Source organism: Ranitomeya variabilis, chromosome 2 (assembly GCF_051348905.1).
Source record: "Ranitomeya variabilis isolate aRanVar5 chromosome 2, aRanVar5.hap1, whole genome shotgun sequence".
Classification (NCBI taxonomy): Eukaryota; Metazoa; Chordata; class Amphibia; order Anura; family Dendrobatidae; genus Ranitomeya; species Ranitomeya variabilis.
Window position 1 is genome coordinate 89,520,335 of NC_135233.1, and position 21,671 is coordinate 89,542,005.

The 21,671-nt window shown below is 42.0% G+C and overlaps 1 protein-coding gene across 2 annotated transcripts in view; it reads left to right on the forward strand.

Moving 5' to 3' along the window:
- The window catches only part of GPCPD1 (glycerophosphocholine phosphodiesterase 1), a 92,314-nt gene extending 74,160 nt beyond the window's left edge, over positions 1–18,154 (forward strand). For both annotated transcript variants that reach the window (XM_077282656.1, XM_077282657.1), the window contains exons 14-20: positions 2,902–2,941; positions 4,936–4,994; positions 5,280–5,345; positions 5,913–6,049; positions 7,680–7,815; positions 8,207–8,367; positions 14,950–18,154. In XM_077282656.1, the coding sequence (XP_077138771.1) occupies positions 2,902–2,941; positions 4,936–4,994; positions 5,280–5,345; positions 5,913–6,049; positions 7,680–7,815; positions 8,207–8,367; positions 14,950–15,148 (798 nt within the window). In that variant the 3' untranslated portion in view covers positions 15,149–18,154. The remainder of the gene's footprint in view (positions 1–2,901; positions 2,942–4,935; positions 4,995–5,279; positions 5,346–5,912; positions 6,050–7,679; positions 7,816–8,206; positions 8,368–14,949) is intronic.
- Positions 18,155–21,671: the final 3,517 nt, after the last annotated feature.

The window sequence follows — 21,671 nt, forward strand, 5'->3', positions numbered from 1 at the left end:
TTCATGGCTCCCTGGCATGGTGCTCCTGCGCAGGCATACTTATCTGCCCTGTTGAGGACAGTACTGCAGTGCGCATCATTTCCGTGAGAAATAGAAATCTGAAATTTCACACCTCAATCCTCCACTGAGATTTGCAAACAAACCACCAGTTTTACGGTCTGACATAATTACTATTCTGAACAATTGAACATCTTGTGGGATAATGTGCCGGCTAATAAGCCATAAAAGAATAGTGTCAAATAATCTACGTTATATAGAGGCTGAGCATGTTTCTGGCATGCACCTCAGTGTGCCCTTGCCACAAATCTTACTCCAGTCAGTGATTGGAGTAGGATTTGTGGCGTAGGGACCACCGTTCATCATAAATTTGACAAGCAGTTGTCAGCATGCCCCCACCCCTGTTAAAGTAGGGTGAAAATGGCATGAAAACACCAAAAGTCTCAGTTTTGCGACTTTTCGAGGCTTCTTACACCAGAATCCTGGCATGAAAACTTTGATGATTGGGACCTAAATCTTTATTGAGCATTCTACAGGCAGAAACCATTTACCAGGCTGTTTAAAGGAATGGCCATCTTAGTCACATGGCTTTAAAACAAGTTTGTCTTCCCTTTAAATGAGTTATTCATTTTTACATTTTAATACCTCAAAGGCCTCTTTCAAAAATAACAAAACCATGATTACTTCCCCCCCTGCCACTGCAGCATCGCCCCTCTGTTGCTTTTCACCAGTCTTTATGGACATGGCAGCACATAAACGCAATCTTGTTCTGTCTACCTCCTGTATCTCTGCTGTACCCAGTAATTGGCTGCAGCGGTCATAAACACAATGTCACCTCTGCAGCCATAAAGGTGAAAGACAGAGGAGGCGGTAACAATACTACTAATACTAAGGAATGATATTACTTGACTGCAAAGGGGGCTAAGTAATGTTATTGCAACTTATAAGGAGTGCAAGCCTTTGGGTAGTAAAGGCTGCAGTGCTTCAGAGTAAAACCTTCACACACGGACAAAAATTTTGGTACCTTCCTGTTAAAGGGGACCTGTCACCCCCAAAATCGAGGGTGAGGTAAGCCCACTGGCATCAGGGGCTTATCTACAGCATTCTGGAATGCTGTAGATAAGCCCCCGATGTATCCTAAAAGATGAGAAAGAGGTTAGATTATACTCACACGGGCGGTCTGATCCGGTGGGCGTCGCGATCCGGTGGGCGTCGTGGTCCGGTCCGGGGCCTCCCATCTTCATAGGATGGCTTCTTCTTCTGGTCTTCATGCTGCAGCTCTGGCGCAGGTGTACTTTGTCTGCCCTGTTGAGGGCAGAGCAAAGTACTGCAGTGCGCAGGCACCGGGAAAGGTCAGAGAGGCCCAGCGCCTGCGCACTACAGTACTTTCACTTTGCCATTAACAGGGCAGAGAAGTACGCCTGCGCAGTAGCGCCGATGCCAGGGAGCGATGAAGAAGCAGGAGGGCGGCATCGCAAGAAGATGGGAGGTGCCGGACCTGGACCTGTGACACCCATCGGACCGTACCGCCCCCCGGGTGAGTATAATAAAACTTATTTTTTTTATCTTTCAGGTCGGATCAGGGGCTAATCTACCGCATTATAGAATGCTGTAGATAAGCCCTGAAAGGCAGTGGCCGCATCTTATAGTGGCAAATTTGCTGACAGGTTCCCTTTAAGAGAACCAACCAATCATGCCGCACAACGCTAATAAACTGCAGATATGGGGTTAATTTGTGCGTTAATAAGGTGTCTGCCCTACTGAAAGTTCAGCACCCAGTAGAAAATGGACTTTATTCATCTCGGGAACTGTTCTCAGTCATGCAGGTGTTCAGGTGAGGCTACAGTCACCACTGACAGCGCTGTAAGCACGCTCTGGTACTGTGACAGCCACCTGTCAGCTATAAGTATGTCCCAGGACTTTGACTGCCGCTCACAATGCTGTAAGGTGTGACTGTCGCCTCTGGGCACATCTGTATTACTGAAAGCTGGTGGCTCCCAAGAGTGATAAAGTTCATATTCTCCCAAGTGCCGCACTTTCGGTACAGCAGTCAGGCATCTTCATATTACCATTAACCTGTGTTGCGCTAGTGTAGCAGCTTAGTCAGGAAAATGGATAACACACTAAAAGCAGCAACTGGCCCTTCTCATTCTTGTATAGACTAGAGATCCTGACCCCGCAGTCCCTATGGGTTTCTGCGTGAGCTGAGATAGCCCTAACCACAGACTAGACGATAGCAACTCGGACCCATGCTGTCTGAGAGACCACCAGCACTTCACGTTCCTCCTAAAGAACCGGAGTGCAAATTACCTACAGAAGGGAAAGTGTACGGAAATGAAAGAGATCCTAGAGTGAGCAAATCAAACTGTGAAATACAAAATAAAAGATGAAGTGTGTACTGTTAGAAAATATGCTGCCTACTTCCTAAATGGAAACAGAAAATAGGTGCAGGATAAAGAACATGAACATCAGAGAAACCGTAGGTGGTCTTTCACTGAGTGACTACAGCGGTATGGCTGGACACCCAACTGAGACCATCACCAGCAGGAAATACCAGCTGTGGGAAAGTATATAAGGCTGCACCCGAAAGGTGATAGGTCAGACAAATGAGTAAATGAAAACACCTGTTACCCTAAAAAGACTGAAGCAAGGATAACAGAAACTAAACAACCGGAGAACAAGTGTATCTGCTGTGGCTCGGCGGACAGAGAAACAGACGACAATGCACAGGCTCAAGGGTTCGAACACAGATGCATGACAACCTGCAGACTAACCTTCCCTTCACGATAAATGGAGGATTTTATCAAGAATACTCTGAGCTAAAAATCTCCCTCTCTTATAATCTTTACATTAGTAACATATTTATAAATTCACATCCTTACAATCCTTTTGTTTTTTTTCCAGCTTGCTCATGTGACTGCTCTAAAGTTACAAGATCATTCTGGTATGTAGATGTCTGATATTAAGGGGGTTGTACCAAGTTAATAAGTTAACCCCAACCTGTGAAAATGGGATAACTTAATAATCGTTAGGGGTCCAGCTGCTATGACCGCATCTAATCTTGAGAATGGGGCCCTGAAGAGCTACTTCCAAATGGAGCAGGGGTCGAGCATGTGCACCAGCGCTGCATTCATTAGGACTGCTGGAAATTGCCAACTACGGCACTGCTCTATCGATGGCCGTCCCATAGAGAATGAATGTGTGCCTGCTCAACCTCTGCTCAGACGGGCCCCTCAGTTATTGCTATGACTGTTCATCCACATGAAGGAGCAAATAAAGAGCATTACATTGTTATGGTGAATCATTTCCTTTCCCCCAGGTTTTCCCTTTGATTTTAGACGTGCAACACTGAATGTTTTATTATCTTTAAAGGGAACCAATCACTTTGGATATCCATATTTACCCGCAGATGTAGGGACAGTGTGCAGGTTAGTGGGGTTAGAAAGGTGTCCGGCCACTGTACTGAAAATGCGGCTCCCTAGAGAAAATGAACTTTCGGGTATACAGGTTTGCTGACATGGCTACAGACACTGAGTGGCAGTAGTAAGCACACCCCGGATCTTCGACTGACGGCGGCTGGCTCTGCACTCATGTACTGCAGACTGAGCTGTCGATAAGAGTTCTGGGTGTGCTTACAGCCGTCATGAGCAGTGACTGTAGTCACGCTTTCAGTCATACAGGAGGCATGATTGAAACCAGAGGGTTAATTTTCTCCCATCAGCCAGGCTTTCAGTACCTTTCTAAAGCCATTTACCTGCAGGTTAATAGTGGTAGAAAGGTGCCACAGGTAAACAATACTTTCATAATACTGAAGTTTGGTAAACTACTGACAAATCATCTAGGGCAGCTTATTATCCTGCACCAGTAAATCAGAGGAAGCGAAAAAACGACTACCATCAAGCATATGTTTGGTTTTTTTAATTTTTTTTAGGGTTAAAAAAAAGAACTTTATGCTTGAAGTTAAATATATTATAATAAGCCCTGACCCAGTGGCCTATTTCACCCAAATAAACATACATATTTTCATATTAATTATAATAGAAGACAGGTGATAAAGGCGCTGGTTATGTCCTTTTGGTTTTTTTTCCAGAATGTATTTTTCTGTGTGTTTATTCAGCATTGCCATGATGAGTAATTTGTGCACCAAGTCTTGCGGCATGCTTTATCTAAGCAGCCGTGACTCATACCATAGCTGGTCTGCAAACAAGCCTCTCCCCAACACGGCAGCATGACATCACCTTCTCCTTCAGTAAAGACATTGGTGCAAGATCAAGGCAAACCTGACCAGCTCTGCAAGGATGAATTAAGAGCTTTTCTTCTGTTAATTCTCCAGATGATGATTGAAATATAATATTTTCCCCATGCGGATTACCCGGCTAGGAACTGAGATTTAATTGCAGACCTTGCTCTCATATTGAGCCAGTGTATATTATTCAGCTTTAAAGGGTCATCTTGTTAAAAAAACCTGTTTTCAAGTATTATATTATGAGTTTCTGAATTAAAGGGGTTTTTATAGGTGAGAAGTTGCTAACTGATAGCAGTCCCATTAGTTGGAACCTGAGCAATTTTGAGAACGGGACTAATAAGACCCCTGATTTGGGTACAGCAATAGTAGAGTATCATTCCGTGCATTGTCTATGGGACTTAATGAGAATGTCAAGCTCTGTACTTAGCAATGTCTGTCAGTCCCATATACAATTACCGTAATTGAGCGGTGATGCAGTATCTCATTAGTTTCAGGTTATTTCTCAAATTCTGAACTCACAAGTGAGAGGACAGAAAAAATGTGTTTCTCATTGTCAACTATGTTACATACTCTTTACCAACATTTTAGTTAATTTCTATTCTGTTTTTAGATTACGTTGATTTCTCTCGAAGTTTCCACAATTCTTTTCAAAATATTATTGTAACTTTTATACTCGTAATCTTTACTTGCAGATTCCACTGAAGATGAATGCTCTGTGTCTGATAATCAGCCTTTTCCTTCCCTCCAGACGGTAAAGATTTTATTCTATCTAAGGTCAACACTTCAGAATAGAAATGATGAGTGTGAAATATACACATATATATGTAGATAATGATTCGTTATCAGTAGTCGTCGGCTTTGTACGCCATCGGAGACCTCGTGACGAGATCTGAGTATGTCATGTGGTATTCCCATGTAAGTCACTGGCATCACATGGACTGTAATACGTTTTTGTATATGTTGCTTCTGGTGTAAAAAATGATTGTGCAGCTATTAGATGATTATATGTCATGGCTACAATCCGGATGTTTTCTAGGTGCTAGAGGCTGTACCTGAAGATGTTGGGTTCAATATTGAAATCAAGTGGATCTGTCAAGAAAAGGTCAGTGAAAACTGTCTTTTAATATTTTTTTTTTTAATTATTATTATTTAAAATTTTAAAGGGGTTGTACAGGCTTGGGATGCAAATCCGCAGTTACTCTACGCAAGTTCACAATTCACCAGGAGCGAGCGGTTATGTGACCACAAGTATGTACTTAGCACACCTCCGGGAACATTCCAACTAGACGTGTCCGGCCGCACTAAATTCACTTGTACTGAGGGAGGCTTCACGTGCTTGCAGTCACGCGCCAGTCCAGCACCAGAGAATCCCGACAGTGGGTGCACTCTCCATGACGATTTTCTAGCTTATGACCCTGACTTGCAGGAAGTTGTATATTGTTCTTTATTCCAAAAATATTCAGGTACTCCAGCAAACAATGTTGTATGCATTGCAGGTGACATAGATTGCTCCAGCTGATATTTTTATTGCCAACTGCTTTTTTTATATATTATTTATATTATATAATTTATTTTTTTTTTTTTCTAAATGAAGCTCTAGATTAATTTGTTAAAAAGATGCTCTGGTTTTAATTTGGATTTTTGCTTCTTTGTTTGTTTGTTTTCTTAGAATGGCAAATGGGATGGAAATTTATCAAGTTACTTTGACATGAACATCTTTCTGGATATTATTTTGAAAACTGTCCTGGAAAAGGCCGGCTGCCGAAGGATTGTGTTCTCCTCATTCGATGCTGATATTTGCACAATGTAAGATAAAATGCCACAAACTTACTGGTTGAGAAAGTTGAATCTATTTTCCAAAGTTGCATATACTTTTCTCTACTTGCACAGCATCAGTCCAGCCTTAGCAGAACAATTTTATCTAGTTTGCCAGTCTGATTGCTAGGAATTCTCTGTGTAATAACCACACTGTTTTTAATAAAGTTGATAGACCGCACATCTGTATCAACAAGCTTTTCCTCAGATCTTGCACCACAAAGTAATTGTCCTGGATATAAGTAAAAAAAATGTGATAAAATAAGGACATGTGCTATTAAAAATAATAATAATAATATGATCAATTGCTAATTCCCCCAGTTCTTCATTGTTCCATGCCGGTATAGCACTTATGCTGCAGTAATGTGTGATGACAACCGTGCTCGGGTACGCAGAGTATCGCGGGTGCTTCAGTGGCATGCTCGAGTCCCCAACCCGGATGTTTCGTGGCTGCTAGACAGCCAATAAACATGGCTACAGCATTACTGTGTATTACAGGCAATCTCTGCATTTTTATTGGCTGGCTAACAGCCGCGAAACACGAGGACTCTTGCATGGCGCTTTTGAGCACCCACCTAACTTGCTGGAAACTCGAGCACCCCGATACACGATCGAGTGGCGAGCACACTCACTCATCGCTGGTGCTGACCATTGCAGCCAAATACACCGGTGTGGTCCGTGATTGGCAGCAGGGATCACATTGGACTGAGTCAACTGCAGGTTATTTTAGCACATTTTCTGCCTGAAATAGATTTTTTTTTCTTTAATGCATATTTCTGACTACTAGTTAAATTTAAGGTGAGAAAACAAGTTGCAAAAAGACTTGAGAGAGGATTAAACTTGTTTTGCCTCTGAAAGGTGATCTGTGCCCGAATAAAAAAAAAAAAAAAAAAAAAAAATGAAAAAAAAAGACATCTGGTTCCAGAAATTATCATCCCATCTTCCAAATCTAGTGTGATTTCCAAATCCAATATCTTTAACTCTGACGTCACTTTTCTCTTTTTTATCTTCTATGTAGGACCATTGAAAGCCAGTAATTTATATTTGTCAGCAGCCACTGAATTTTTTCTGTGTCCGGTTTCCTGTACTGTCATTACATCGTTTAAAAACTTAACTCCATTTCTGTGATTGTAAAATTACAGCTTTCCTCGGTGTGACTGCTTGTAAGCCGCCTATTTCTCGCTAAGAAATGAGCTATTGCATTAGTTCCTGTTCTCCGTAATTACCGCTGCTGACTAATAGTCTGCTGTACATGTAGGGATTTAGGGCGCTGTTGGGGCATAAACATTCACTTTACAATTTATTAGGGAAAATACATTTAGCACAAAACAATTTGAGATTGTACGATTTTCGTCAGTGTCCGTTATGTAATTTCAGTGGATTTGCTTTTTCTTTGTGGAAGTGCATCCAAAAAATCAAACATCTGTATTATATATTCTGATCTAGCAATCAAAAAGCGAACCCAACAGGCCAGACGACATGTTAAGTAATCCGGCATCTGTTTTTGCCTTGAAGATTCCACAATGATCTCTTAAATATACCATTATTGCACTAATGAGTTCTAGCAATACATTTATTAATTTCTCAATATATTTGTGTGGGTTTTGTTTTTCATCTCAAGGGTTCGAATGAAACAAAACAAATATCCCATCCTCTTCCTGACACAAGGCCATTCAGAAATCTACCCAGAACTCATGGATCTCCGGTCTAGATCAACTCCTTTTGCCATGAGTTTTGCTCAATTTGAAAACATCTTGGTAAGAGCTTTATTATGTCTTTTGTATGTACGGTAAAAAATTGATATTAAAAATATAAAATGCTGAAATAATGAATTAAATTATGTTTCAAAGTTGTGTAATTTTGGAATGGTTGGGAGATGGCTGCCCTTCCCAAAAAATATTATCATAGAGCTAAACCTAATGATTTCTGTAAAGTGCTAGGTAATTATTGGCGCTATGCGAGTAAAATATAAAAAAAATCTAGAGGCGTCATTGGGTAAATGATTTTCAGTGAAGCTCCTGCTGCTATGTAAAGGCCAAAGTCAATATTGCTGTATGCATAGTGTTATTAGGCACTGTTGTATTCTATTTTTTAATTATTATTTATTTTAACTTTGTTTTTTTCTTTTTCTTTATTATATTTAACTAGGGAATAAATGTCCATACTGAGGATCTACTGAAAAATCCACATTATATTCCAGAAGCAAAGTCAAAAGGCTTAGTAATATTTTGCTGGGGCGATGATACCAATGACCCTGAGAATCGGAGGCTTATGAGAGAATATGGCATTGATGGACTCATCTATGACAGGTACTGTTTTTGCTTGACATGCAGATTTTTGCACTTTGTTTTGTTTCCCCGGTTAGGATGAGAAAATATTCAACTAAAATATTCCCCAAACTATCACATATCTGTTAGAATGATTTATTAAAATTGTCATCAAAAAATGACCTTTTATTTAAGTCACAGTTTTATCTAAAATATATATATATTTTTTTCAAATCTCTTATCTATATTGAAAAAAGTGTCCGAAAACGTGCAACTTTCACACTAGCCACTAAGCAGAATACTCGACTCATGCCCCTTTTCTGTATCGTAGCCACATGGACATAATGCTATAAACTGGTGCTGACTTTAACTTCTTCTAAAAGTGAGTGGATGGGATGAGCTGTGACATAACCTAGTGTGAATGGTAGCTCCTGCTGCCTTTCCTTGTAATCCTGTCTGCCATGATAATGAGACTACTGAAAAGTCTTCAGTACACAACAGGAAGTCTGAGTCTAATGTTGAGAAAATACCAATGCGGCACTTCAGGTGTACAAGTAGGATCCAATTCCTCCAAGATATATACGAAAACTTGGCATTCGAGTGTGATAAATAATAGTGTAGTTTTATTTGTAGTAGAATCCATACCTAAAGAAGAGATGTTGCAGTCTACAACTTGACCTTCCTCAGTTCCCTGGATAAGGAAACACGGCTTGAGTGGCGCAATAAAGAGATAAGCAGTATCCACTGCTGTGGAAGGAGAGCACTCAGTGTTCCCTTAGCCAGGGACTGATGAAGGTCAAGTTGTAGACTGCAACGTCTCTTCTTTACGTCTGTATAATACTACAAATAGCATTTTGCTATTATTTATCGCACTCGAGTGCCAAGTTTTCGTATATCTTGAGGCTAATGTTAGATTTGGTCTTGATAAATTTATAAAAATATAACAAAAACCTGGTAAAAGGTGGATTTTCTGATGGAAATCATTCCTGCATATGGAAATTGTCATTTTGAACTCCGACATAAAAAAATGGAAATCTTCTTAAAATGTAAAACTTGTGCAACCCTTCACATAGACACAATTCTAGTGACAAAAGGTGTACTCCGGGCCACAACGGATACCTTCTACTTCCTCACTAAAGGCCTGCGGGCCGTGGTACACATGGCAGCAGAGAATCCCCATGTTGTGCTCCACACCTTCCCGTCTCACACTAGACAGAGCACGGTCGTTGATTTTCTGGGATTGTTTCATTAAACAAATGCACACAACCAGCGAATGATTCACAATACCCGGTCTGGCATCCACTTTGGCATTCTATGGCAGCCGGACCAGGGCAGTACAACGCCCTCTGCTGGCGCTGGGATGCAGGCATCTTTGCAATTACTGGGCCCCTGCAATGTCATGATGAGCCTAGTCCTTAGTAAAAGGTGCAGGTACCGACTTACAAGTGTTGGCTGAGGAAGTTCGTGTGGCCCTGGTTTGGCTGCCACAGATTATAGAATTGTATGCCATAACAGGGTAGTACAAATCGTTTTGCTCATCTCAAATTATCCATTTAAATGGTTTGCAGAAACTTAGGAAACACATGGCTACTTTCTTGTACAAATAGCCACACTTGTTCATGGGTTGTGTGTGATATGGCATCTCTTCTCCATTGAAGTGAATGGAGCTAAACTGCAATACCACACACTCCCTGTGAGCAGATATGGTGTTCTTTCCAGAAGTGAGCAGCTTTGTTTCTCTAAACCTGCACAAGCCCCTTGATTTCAAACGTAATGGGGTATTAAAGGGAACCTGTCACCTGTTTTGGCTGCTATAAGATGCAGCCACTGCCTTTCAGAGCTTTTCTATAATGCTGTAGATAAGCCCCCGCTCCAACTTGCAAGTGAAGAAAAATAAGTTGTTATACTCACCCGGGGGGCGGTCCGGTCCGATGGGTGTCGCATGTCTGGGTCCGGCGCCTCCCATCTTCTTGCGATGCCACCCTCCTGCTTCTTTGTTGCTCCCCAGCATCGGCGCGCAGGCGCACTTATTTGTCCTGTTGAGGGCAGAGTAAAGTACTGCAGTGCGCAGGCGCCGGGCCTCTCTGACCTTTCCCGCTGCCTGCGCACTGCAGTACTTTGCTCTGCCCTCAACAGGGCAAATAAGTGCGCCTGCGCGCCGATGCTGGGGAGCTATGAAGAAGCAGGAGGGCGTTGTCGCAAGAAGATGGGAGGTGCCAGACCCAGACCTGCGACACCCATTGGACCGGACCGCCCCCCGAGTGAGTATAATATAACTTATTTTTCTTCACTTGCAGGTCGGACCGGGGGCTTATATACCGCATTATAGAATGCTATAGATAAGCCCTGAAAGGCAGTGGTCGCATCTTATAGCGGCAAAATCTGCTGACCGGTTCCCTTTAATACTTTTTTTTTTTTTTTTTTTAGGGGGGAGAATAGAACTGCAATTAGTAATGTGAGCAATGCCACAAAATTTGTTTTGGCATCATCTGACATCCAATAGAAAGAATAAATCTATTCCTATGCAAGATTGAGGTATTGTAGAGCCCTATCGGATTTATCGGCGCTGTCTGTACAACTCTGAGGATAGCCAGAGGTATGTGCATAGATGGGTGAGAAATGAAAGATTTTGGGGGTCCATAACTGCTAAGAGTCTTGAATGTAGTGTCAGTCGAGTATGCTCCTACCTCTCGATTAATGGTCGATTTCACTGATGGAGACGGCTGTGCACCTCGCTCCACCACTGCTCTATTAGAACTCTTCCAGCTAAGGTGAACGGGGCCGCACCGTAGCAATCGCTGGGGGTCTGAGCCATTAGACCCTTACTGATCTAGCATTTGTCACCTATCCAGAGCATGGATGATAAATGCATTAGGCTGGTATACCCCTTTAAGGTTTATTTAATAACCTCATAACACTGTATTGTTTTTGCTTTCCATTAGTCGGGTATTTACCGTAGTTGGAGTTGGTGAGAGTCAGTTTGCAGGACCCTGTCCATTTGTGGCCACTGGACTGATGACGTGAGAACTGCCCCTTTTTTTTACGACATCCGTGGCTCTTCTTTCGATAGGCCGGCCTGGCCCAACATTCAAAAGAAGGGCTGCAGATGCCATCAGGTACGAGTTCTCACAGCTCCCTTTATACGGCTGCTGTTACCTGTTATGGCCAGAAGACTGGTTCATCGTGTGAATCGATTCTCCCCAAAGTCCAATCATAAGCAGTGGCTACACTGGCTTTTTCATAGCGTCGTTTGAGTATTTTTTTTTTTTCTCTGTTGTTTTTTTTTTTTCTGTTTTTTTATCTTCTTACAGAATTTCCTTGATTTGATCGTCTTGCATTTAAAGGGTCTGTGACGTTGTAGACGTTCTCAGGTCTTGCACTGTATTCTGGTATTAGACGCATGAATGCATTTTTTTTTTTGCCGAACAAGTTTTATCGATAACTGTATCTTGATAATGCAAATACCTTTTAAAGCCCAAGATCTCATGAGCCTTATCTGCAGAATATTGTCCCATTGTATAAGTGACCTGAATAAATAGTCTGTGGACATCGATAGTATATCAGTCTGATCTGATCACAGTAATGTATGGTAAAACTGCACAAGATATGAACAGTCATCCAGCCATTTCTGACTTTCTGATTACATTAGTTTCTAAGAGGGCGCAGCTTACGTTTGCGTATTTTGATCTGCATTTGCTGGGCTAATTTGTGATAATGGGGTAATGTATCAGTACTTAACTAGCCGACGGATTTCACATGTAGGACCTATAATGGTTTATTAACCATGAACAGATTGGTGAAACCTAAATCACATGCCTGTACTCGCTTCCTGTAAGACTATCTGAAATAGTGTCCGCCAGGATTCCAGGCCTGCCCTGCGGGAAAACGCCTCTGATGGCTCCTTATCTCTCTAAAGGACAACGAATCAGCGGCCCCACCATACTTATTAGATGGTTAGCTGGTCCTGCCAAAATTGGTATGTTCAGCCAATAATAGAATAGAAAACTCCATCTGGAGTGAATGCAACTTTTTCTATCTACAAATCGCAGTTTGCTGTAAAACATAATTATGGTAATCGATTAATGACTGACTTTAAATTGCCCATGTTTGTAGATAGTAATTTGTAGAAGAAACTTGGAAACACAGGCAAGGATTATCAGAATCTCCTGTACAAGGGAGCACTGTCGTACTAGAAACGACTAGCGGGAAAACTACTGTGCTGACTCATGAAAGTGGTGACAACGTGCAGTTATCGTGTAACTTGTTCTGCTAAGGATGTTGCTTTGCTGTGTTGCTTCTATAGTGAGCGACCCTGCCACATTCCAACTAGACGTGTCTGTCCTTGCTCAATTCACTTGCATTGAGTGAGTCTGCACCCTTCTAATCATCACGTGACCGCATGTATGCAAATCACAAACTTGTGATAAAGCTCCCGACACCGGAGAATCCATACAGTGCATGCAATGTGAGGATTCGGAAGGTTGCAGTCACATAAAGAGGCTGGCTGAACTTGGGTTATAAGTTTGCAGTCACTCTATGTCTTTAACTCTTCTTTGCACCAGTTAAAAAAATAAATAATAGTCTGACCCGGCGGGTCACAGGCAAATGAAACCATTTTGTTTCCCTAATGGTACATAGTACAGGCATTCTGTACTTAGACAAATTCCAAGGACGATTAGGTGCCACTTGCTTTACATTCAAGTTCCAGTTTTACAGACACTCTAAAGGGGTTGTCCGGTCCAAGCCGATAAGTCTGCAGTCCCTCTGTGTAACTGCAGACTAATGAATTCCCCCAACGCACGTACTGTGCACTGCGGGGAAGTGCAGACCCAGGACGGAGGATTAGGGTTGAGCGACCTTGACCTTTTTAGGGTCGAGTCATGTTTTGCAAAACCCGACTTTTTGAAAAGTCGAGTCGGGCGAAATCGGCCGATTACTGCGAAAAGTCGAGGATCGGCCGGAACACGAAACCCTATGCACGTCAATGGAGTTTTTTGGGGTTTTTTTTCTCTCTCCCCACACAGGGATCGGGTCGGGTTTCATGAGACGCCGACTTTGCCAAAAGTCGGCGACTTATGAAAATGAACGATCCGTTTCGCTCAACCCTACGGAGGATATGTACGAGTTGCACGCATGCACGCGTGACCGACCAGTAGGCGTGGCCTCACTCCATGCAATTAATTGGGAATTATAAGATACTAAGTAGATTAAAAATGTAATGAGAATCAGGACTTCAACATTTATTACTTTTGTTAACTCATAGAAGTCTGAAGCCCTTCATACACAGCAGACAGGTCTACCCTCCATGCGCTTTACATGTATTAATAATAGACAGGTGAACTACAATCGTATGTAAAACAATAGATGTAGAAAAATATGTAAAAAAAAACATTTAATGTCATTCCTCTTTATTTTGCTATTGGTTTTCTCCTGCTCGGCTTTGCCCAGCTCTGGCTTGTGTGATTGTGTTGCCTGTAATAACAATAGCGTTATGTGCACGGTTTACGGGCCACTAAATCCGCTCATGAATGTGATATATAAGACTCACGATATGGTCTACATTGCTGGAAATCAGGGGTGGGCAATTCATTTTCTCCAGGGGCAGCATGAAAGACCATGACTGTTGTAGAGGACCGAATCAATAGGCTGAAATTAATTATGCTCAATATTAATAGTAGCATATTATATATATATATATATATATATATATATATATATATATATATATATATATATATATATATATATATATATATATATATATATATATATATATATATAAATTGTATCATTTAATGTTGAGCAGAATTAAGTATGCTGACATTCCTTTTTTGCCATATGAGCCCCCTGTATACTGTGAGCCCCAACATGGCTTCTATATAAAGTATGAGTCCCAACATAGCCTCTATATAAAGTATGAGCCCCAACATAGCCTCTATATAAAGTATGAGCCCCAACATAGCCTCTATATAAAGTATGAGCTCCCACATAGCCTCTATATAAAGTATGAGCTCCTACATAGCCTCTATATAAAGTATGAGCTCCCACATAGCCTCTATATAAAGTATGAGCTCCTACATAGCTCCCTGTATACAGTGAGAGCCCCGGTGGGTGAGGGCAGTGTGTGATCTGTGGGCCATGGTTTTCAGCCTTTGGCCTGTGTCAGTCCATGGGCCAGACTGGAGCAGCCAGAGGGCCATATGTGGCCTGTGGACTGCAGTTTTCCCAGTGCTGCTGTACACTGTCTTGATGAAATGATTACTAGATCTAGCCTGATGTATACGGCTTGGATATGTTTGTGCCTTCCATCAGACAATGACATCAACAGTATTTCCAGATGTATGATACAGTTAGCTCCAGGGTTAAAAGGGACCGCCCTGTTGGAAAGTGGTAGAGCCATGGATAAATCTGCTGCATGGACTGGGAACATGCCTTATTCCCTGCTATTGTCCCACGGAGAACGTCTGAGTGTGAACCTCTATATAATAATTACATGGCTTCCTGCATGGTAATAATAATAATAATTATTATTTATATAGCGCCACCATATTCCGCAGCACTTTACAATTAATGGTAGGCCATGATACGTGCCGTCAATTATTCTCTGTGTATTTCTTCTTTCAGGATTTATGACTGGAACCCAGAACAACCAAACATATTCAAGGTTGAACAAATGGAGCGTCTAAAGAAGGAGCTGCCTGCAGAAATGCTCCGGAGCTGCCTCTGCCCAGTGGTTAATCACTTTGTGTGTGATGCCACGAACTGTACAAACAGCAGCGTCCACGCCGAAACCAATGGCGTCGCCAACCACCTGCCGGTCTAGTTGTCGCACTCTTTCACTGGCATCTCAGGGCTGCATCATCCTCGTTCTAGCAAAGCAATAGTGAAGCCTTTTCGTTGTCCCGTTACACACCTTGAGTCCCTCTCGTTTGTTATCTCAGCTTATCACTTCTGTTCTTTTGGCCACATCTAGTTGTCTTTCCCATATATGAATCTGATGCAGGGCTCTTCATCCGCGCAAGCAGTGAGCCGGTCATGAGGTTTCCTGCAGCCCCCCAGCATGGCATTATTACTACATGTAACCATAGTACCTCAGCAGAGAAGGCTTTGCATTCTTCCTCCAAGTGCAATATTCATTATCCTCACAGCGTGCACATTAATCCCTGTACTGTATTCATAATGACTTCTGGCCATTGATGGATTACCTCAGTTGCAGACTTTTGCACGGCTAAATGCAGTGGTACAATGTAAATGTGTCATTGCATTATGATTTTTTTTTTTTTCATTAAATTACAGGGATATGGTGTCATGGTCACCAGGCTTATTATATTGTATCCTGGTACTATATATTTCTCTTTTGTAGTGTGTGCCTGCTTGTCTTCTGCTCGGACAGATGAGCTTAGTGCCGTAGGTTCGGGCATAAGGGGTCTAGTGCTTTCAGGCGGTGCACTTACTGCTCGGAGGCCTCTGTATATAGTCATAGCAGATAGTTATGTGCAGCATGTATATTAATATAGTATACTTCTAATATATCTGTAGGGGGAGGGGAACATAGATACTAATATATTTAGTAAGTGCTTGTTCTTCCTGCTGATTTTTACTGCAGCCACAAAGGTGAAACATGGGGCCGAAACACTTTTACAAGCGCAAGTGTGTACAGTTAGCGGATTGTATACATAAGAAATGATCACATTACTTGTCCTGTAAATCCAGCCTTCGAGCGCAAAACCTGTCCACCATGACAGGCTCCTGCACCCACTGCAGATAATATTGTACATCCGCACCACCTATTGAATGTAGCTTTGTCTTCCGCACAAGCCCCTTAATATCTGTGTATTCACATCTTAGCCGTACACCTGCCTACATTTTAGGTGTCTTGTACCATTTGTCACCACATGTTCTGCCCATAAAATGGGGTCAGCAGATTTGTTTCTTCGTAGTGATGTAAGTTATGGCGTGCCTACAAGAAACATCTACACTTTATACCTGGCTCTTGTCATGAACTTTGCTTCACCACCATAGTCAGTATACGGACTGTTTCTGCTACTGATGGCAGGCTCCATGTTTACACCATACAATGTCTACACTGATGTCTGGGTCAATGTAAGGAAGCATTTTTTCTTTAACTAAACCTATATTTGTGTATGTAGTGCCAGCCTTCCCCAGGATCCAGCCCCATTTGGGTCCTCTTCTATGTCCGCTCTTCACACTCTCCAGGCTACACTGCGCTCTGCCTGACCCAGAAGTGACTTTTACAATGTAAGTCTATGGATCATGAGAAAGGGGTACCCTAGACTTATATTATGAGGGCTCAAGTAGACGTCTGTGGATCTCTGTTCGATCACGGACCACAATGCATGGATTGGCCGTGCGTCTCCCAACCGGAGAGTGACTACTTCATGTATTTCTGTGAGGCTGTAACATTCTTGTTTGGAGAACTGCGGCCAGTCCACACATTGTGGTCCGTGATTAGGCCAAGAGCTACAGACTTCTGTGGAGCCCTAGAAGACTATGCGTGAGCCAGAAGAGGAGCTAGCTAGCCTGGACAGCCGTGAGGTCACTGAGAAGAGTAGAGCAGCTCTGGATCCTGGGGAAGGCCGTGGTAGGTGATTATATAAACACTCTAAACTACATTTAAAAAAATCTCATCATTGTGCATAAAAGGACTATACTTCCACCAAATACCCTCCGCCTTGTATAAGCTCTGAATAGAATGGCAGCTCCCTGATGGGTCTGAAGCCTAAAATGTACTAATGTATCAGTGGGGGTCCTTACTGTTGATCAGTGAAAGTCTGTGAGATCTGTTCACAATGGATCTATTAGTCGTGGTTCCTGTAATGACTGAAGCCATACCTCTCCTGCTTCTAGCCCCTGTAAATGTAACATTTAGGCGTTTTTGACATGTTGCAGATTTGCTGTAGATTTTTCATCCAGACTTTTTTGACGAAAAATACGCAGCAGCTTCCAGTAGTAGCAAAGTAATGGAGAACTTAGAAATCCCATCCCCAGGCTGGGGATAGTTTCCATGTGGAAAGTGACTTGTGCTGTGTATTTGTAAATCCACAATATGTTCATTTTGTGTGGAGTTTTCACTTTGTGAAGCAAATGGTGAAACTTACAGCAAATCAGTAACAAAATATGCAAATATTTCAGGAAGATTTTATGGATCAACAAAAGAATCTACAAGGTTATTTTTCTGCCACGTGCAAGTAAAACCTTAGGTAATGCCTTTGCTTGATCTTCGTGATGAACCAGAGACTCTTTATTTTATTTATTTTTATTTTTTTTTCAATTGCCAAGACAAAGTGCCAATAGCAATGGGAAAATCTATTAATTGGACAGTGGTGCCATTTCCATACTGCAGGCAGCGTACAGGCAATGACACTAAAATGTATTCGCTGCTCTGAAATCCTTTCTTGTGCTTACAGAGGAGTCTTAGAGTTGTGTGCATTCTTTGCAGTATAAAACTTCACCAATGGGGGGAGTCGCAGCCATCTCCGAGTGGGTGATGAGCACCTTCGTTGGGTGGTAAACCTGGGTTTGGGTACCTCCGAAATAACAAAGCCTCCATACGTGTAAACTTGCTCACCTGACCAATGAAATCCATGTGCACCCGCATGCCAGCACAACCAGTTGGTCAGTTATTCAGGAGCGATGTGATTGTGACCACCCAGTCAGGAGCTCACTGCACCTCCTGATACGGTAATGTTGGGGATATGCCACATCTTATTTATTACAGCACCTCTAATGTCTGCTGGTTTTCTGTCTTTTGTGGGGTTTGTCATTATAAGTGTTTACTTTTTACTTAATAAAGTGTTTTCACTCTGAATTTAGTGAATGTAGCATTTTTTTTGCATTATATTAATGTGTCGGGTTGGTTATTTTATTTATCTAATATATAAAGCTGAATGTGTGTGTGTATGTATGTGTGTGTGTGGGATTGGCATCTGCACCGTCGCAGCTACAGCCACAACATTTTTCAGTCACACATCTGGACCCCAGAGCGTCATAGGCTATGTTGTGAGGTGAAATTTTAACCCCGCGCTTTCCAATTCACCAAACAATTTTGCCCCTATCTACATAATGGGGAAAAAGTGAAAGGAAAAGTGTTGGAGGCAAATTGACAGCTGCCAGATGTGAACAAGGGGGACTTAAAGAGTGAGAGCGATGGCGCCAAAGAGTTTATACTGTACAGTTGCTAAGGTGGGGCCCCGACATGGGATAATAACCACACACGGGGATATGAACACACACACAAAATGCGCCACACACTACCACGTGCTTGAACACATATATCACCCTCAGCACACATTTCACCACACATACACCAACCTCGCCACATAAAAGTCGAAACACAAAAGTCACCGCTCAAAACTCGCCACGCGCAAAATTCACCACATGCACAACTCACCACATGCACAACTCACCACATGCAAAACTAGGCTCACGTGCAAATCTCACCTCATGGAAAACTCGCCACACGCAAAACTAGGCTCAAGCAAAATTCATGATGTCATGATTAAGGGAGCTTAGTCTCCAGAAACGCGTTGAGATTCTTACCCATATGGTTTGTGCTGAAGTCTGTATACTCTGTTTAAAGTTTGTGAATAAAGAATACTCTTTTTTACGGATTCGGTGAAGCTGGACATTCTCTTCTTTTTTGTCACGCAAAACTCGCCACACGTGCAAAACTCACCTCATGGAAAACTCGCCACACGCAAAACTTGCACACGCGGAAAAATTGCCACATGCACAAAAGTTGCAACACATGCAAAAGTTGCCTCACACAAAACTTGCACATACTCAAAACGCACCACACATAAAACTCGCCACACGCGAAACTCGCCATGTGCAAAACTTGCTGCACACAGCTTGCTACACTAACCTGTCACATGCAACTCGACACAAAAACTCGCTACATGCATGTCGCCACACGCAACTCAACACGCACAACTTGACACATGAAACTCGCCCTAAAACACACACAAGTCTGGTATTATCCTTCAAAAATAAAAATCTGATTAATAAGCAGACAAACTACAAGAGCAACAAATGTACCATATTGGAAATACGGCAGCTGTCAGTCACATGACCTGTCTATTATGTGTATGTGTGAGCTAATGTATACTGCCGGGGGGGAGGGCTTCCTGTTTGCTGGGGATTTATCAGGCTGCCAATAGCAACCAATCACAGCTCAGCTTCTATTTTGCTGCAGTTAAATAATCTGCGCTCTGATTGGTTAACCCCTTCATGACCCAGCCTATTTTGACCTTAATGACCTGGCCATTTTTTGCAATTCTGACCAGGGTCCCTTTATGAGGTAATAACTCTATAACGTTTCAACAGATCCTAGCAATTCTGAGATTGTTTTTTCGTGACATATTGGGCTTCATGTTAGTGGTAAATTGAGGTCCATAATTTTTGCGTTTTTGTGAAAAATAAAGCGGAAATTTGGCGAAAATTGTGAAAATTTTGCATTTTTCAAATTTTGAATTTTTATTTAGTTAAACCAGAGAGTTATGTGACACAAAATAGTTAATAAATAACATTACCCACATGTCTACTTTACATCAGCACAATTTTGGAAACAATTTTTTTTTTTTTGCTAGGAAGTTATAAGGGTTAAAATGACCAGCGATTTCTCATTTTTACAGCAAAATTTACATAACCATTTTTTTTTAGGGACCACTTCACATTTGAAGTTAGTTTGAGGGGGTCTATATGGCTGAAAATACCCAAAAGTGACACCATTCTAAAAACTGCACCCCTCAAGGTGCTCAAAACCACATTCAAGAAGTTTATTAACCCTTCAGCTGCTTCACAGCAGCAGAAGTAACATGGAAGGAAAAAATTAACATTTAACTTTTTAGTCACAAAAATGATATTTTAGCAACAATTTTTTTATTTTCCCAAGGGTAAAAGGAGAAACTGGACCCCAAAAGTTATTGTACAATTTGTCTTTACCCCATATGTGGGGGGGAACCACTGTTTGGGCGCACGACAGGGCTCGGAAGGGAAGGAGCGCCATTTGACTTTTTGAAAAATTGACTCCAATCTTTAGCAGACACCATGTCGCGTTTGGAGAGTCCCTGTATGCCTAAACATTAGAGCTCCCCCACAAGTGACCCCATTTTGGAAACTAGACCCCCGAAGGAACTTATCTAGATGCATAGTGAGAACTTTGAACCCCTAGGTGCTTCACAAATTGATCCATAAAAAATGAAAAAGTACTTTTTTTTTCACAAAAAAATTCTTTTAGCCTCAGTTTTTTTCATTTTTACATGGGCAATAGGATAAAATGGATCCTAAAATTTGTTGGGCAATTTCTCCTGAGTACACAGATGTGCACCCCAAGTGCTTCACAGAAGTTTATAACGCTGAGCCGTGAAAATAAAAAATATTTTTTTTTCCACAAAAATAAGTTTTTAGCCCCCATTTTTTTTTTTTTTTCCCAAGGGTAAAAGGAGAAATTAGACTCCCAAAGTTGTTGTGCAATTTTTCTTGAGTACGCTGATAACCCTTATGTTTGGGTAAACCACTGTTTGGGCGCATGTTGGGGCTCAGAAGGGAGGGAGCACCATTTGACTTTTTGAACGCAAGATTGGCTGGAATCAATGGTGGCGCCATGTCGCGTTTGGAGACCCCTGATGTGCCTAAACAGTGGAAACCCCTCAATTCTAACTCCAACACTAACCCCAACACACCCCTAACCTAATCCCAACTCTAGCCATAACCCTAATCACAACCCTAACCTCAATACCCCCCTAATCCCAACCCTAACCACAAGCCTAACCCTAATCCCAACACACTCTTAACCCGAATTCCAACCCTAACTCTAATTCCAACCCTAAGTCTATGTGCCTACGTTGCGGATTCGTGTGAGGATTTTTCTGCACAGTTTTTGAACAATCCACAGGTAAAACGCACTGCGTTTTACCGGCGAATTTACCACAGATTTCCAGTGTTTTTTGTACGGATTTCACCTGCGGATTCCTATTGAGGAACAGATGTAAAACGCTGTGGAATCCGCACAAAGAATTGAGATGCTGCGGAAAATGCACCGCAGCATTTCCGCGTGGTATTTTCCGCACCATGGGCACAGTGGATTTGGTTTTCCATAGGTTTAGATGGTACTGTAAGGCTACTTTCAGACATAGCGCATTTTTGAGCGCTATTTTGCGGGCGCTTTTCAAAAATGCGCAATGTCATTTTCGTCTGCCGGCAAAGTGAATGAGAAATTCACTTTGCCGTTCAGACACACCGCAAAAAAACGCGGCGCTTTTGTCTGCAAACACGCCGGCGTAAAAAGAATTGACATGTCAATTCTTTACGCAGCGGCGTGTCTG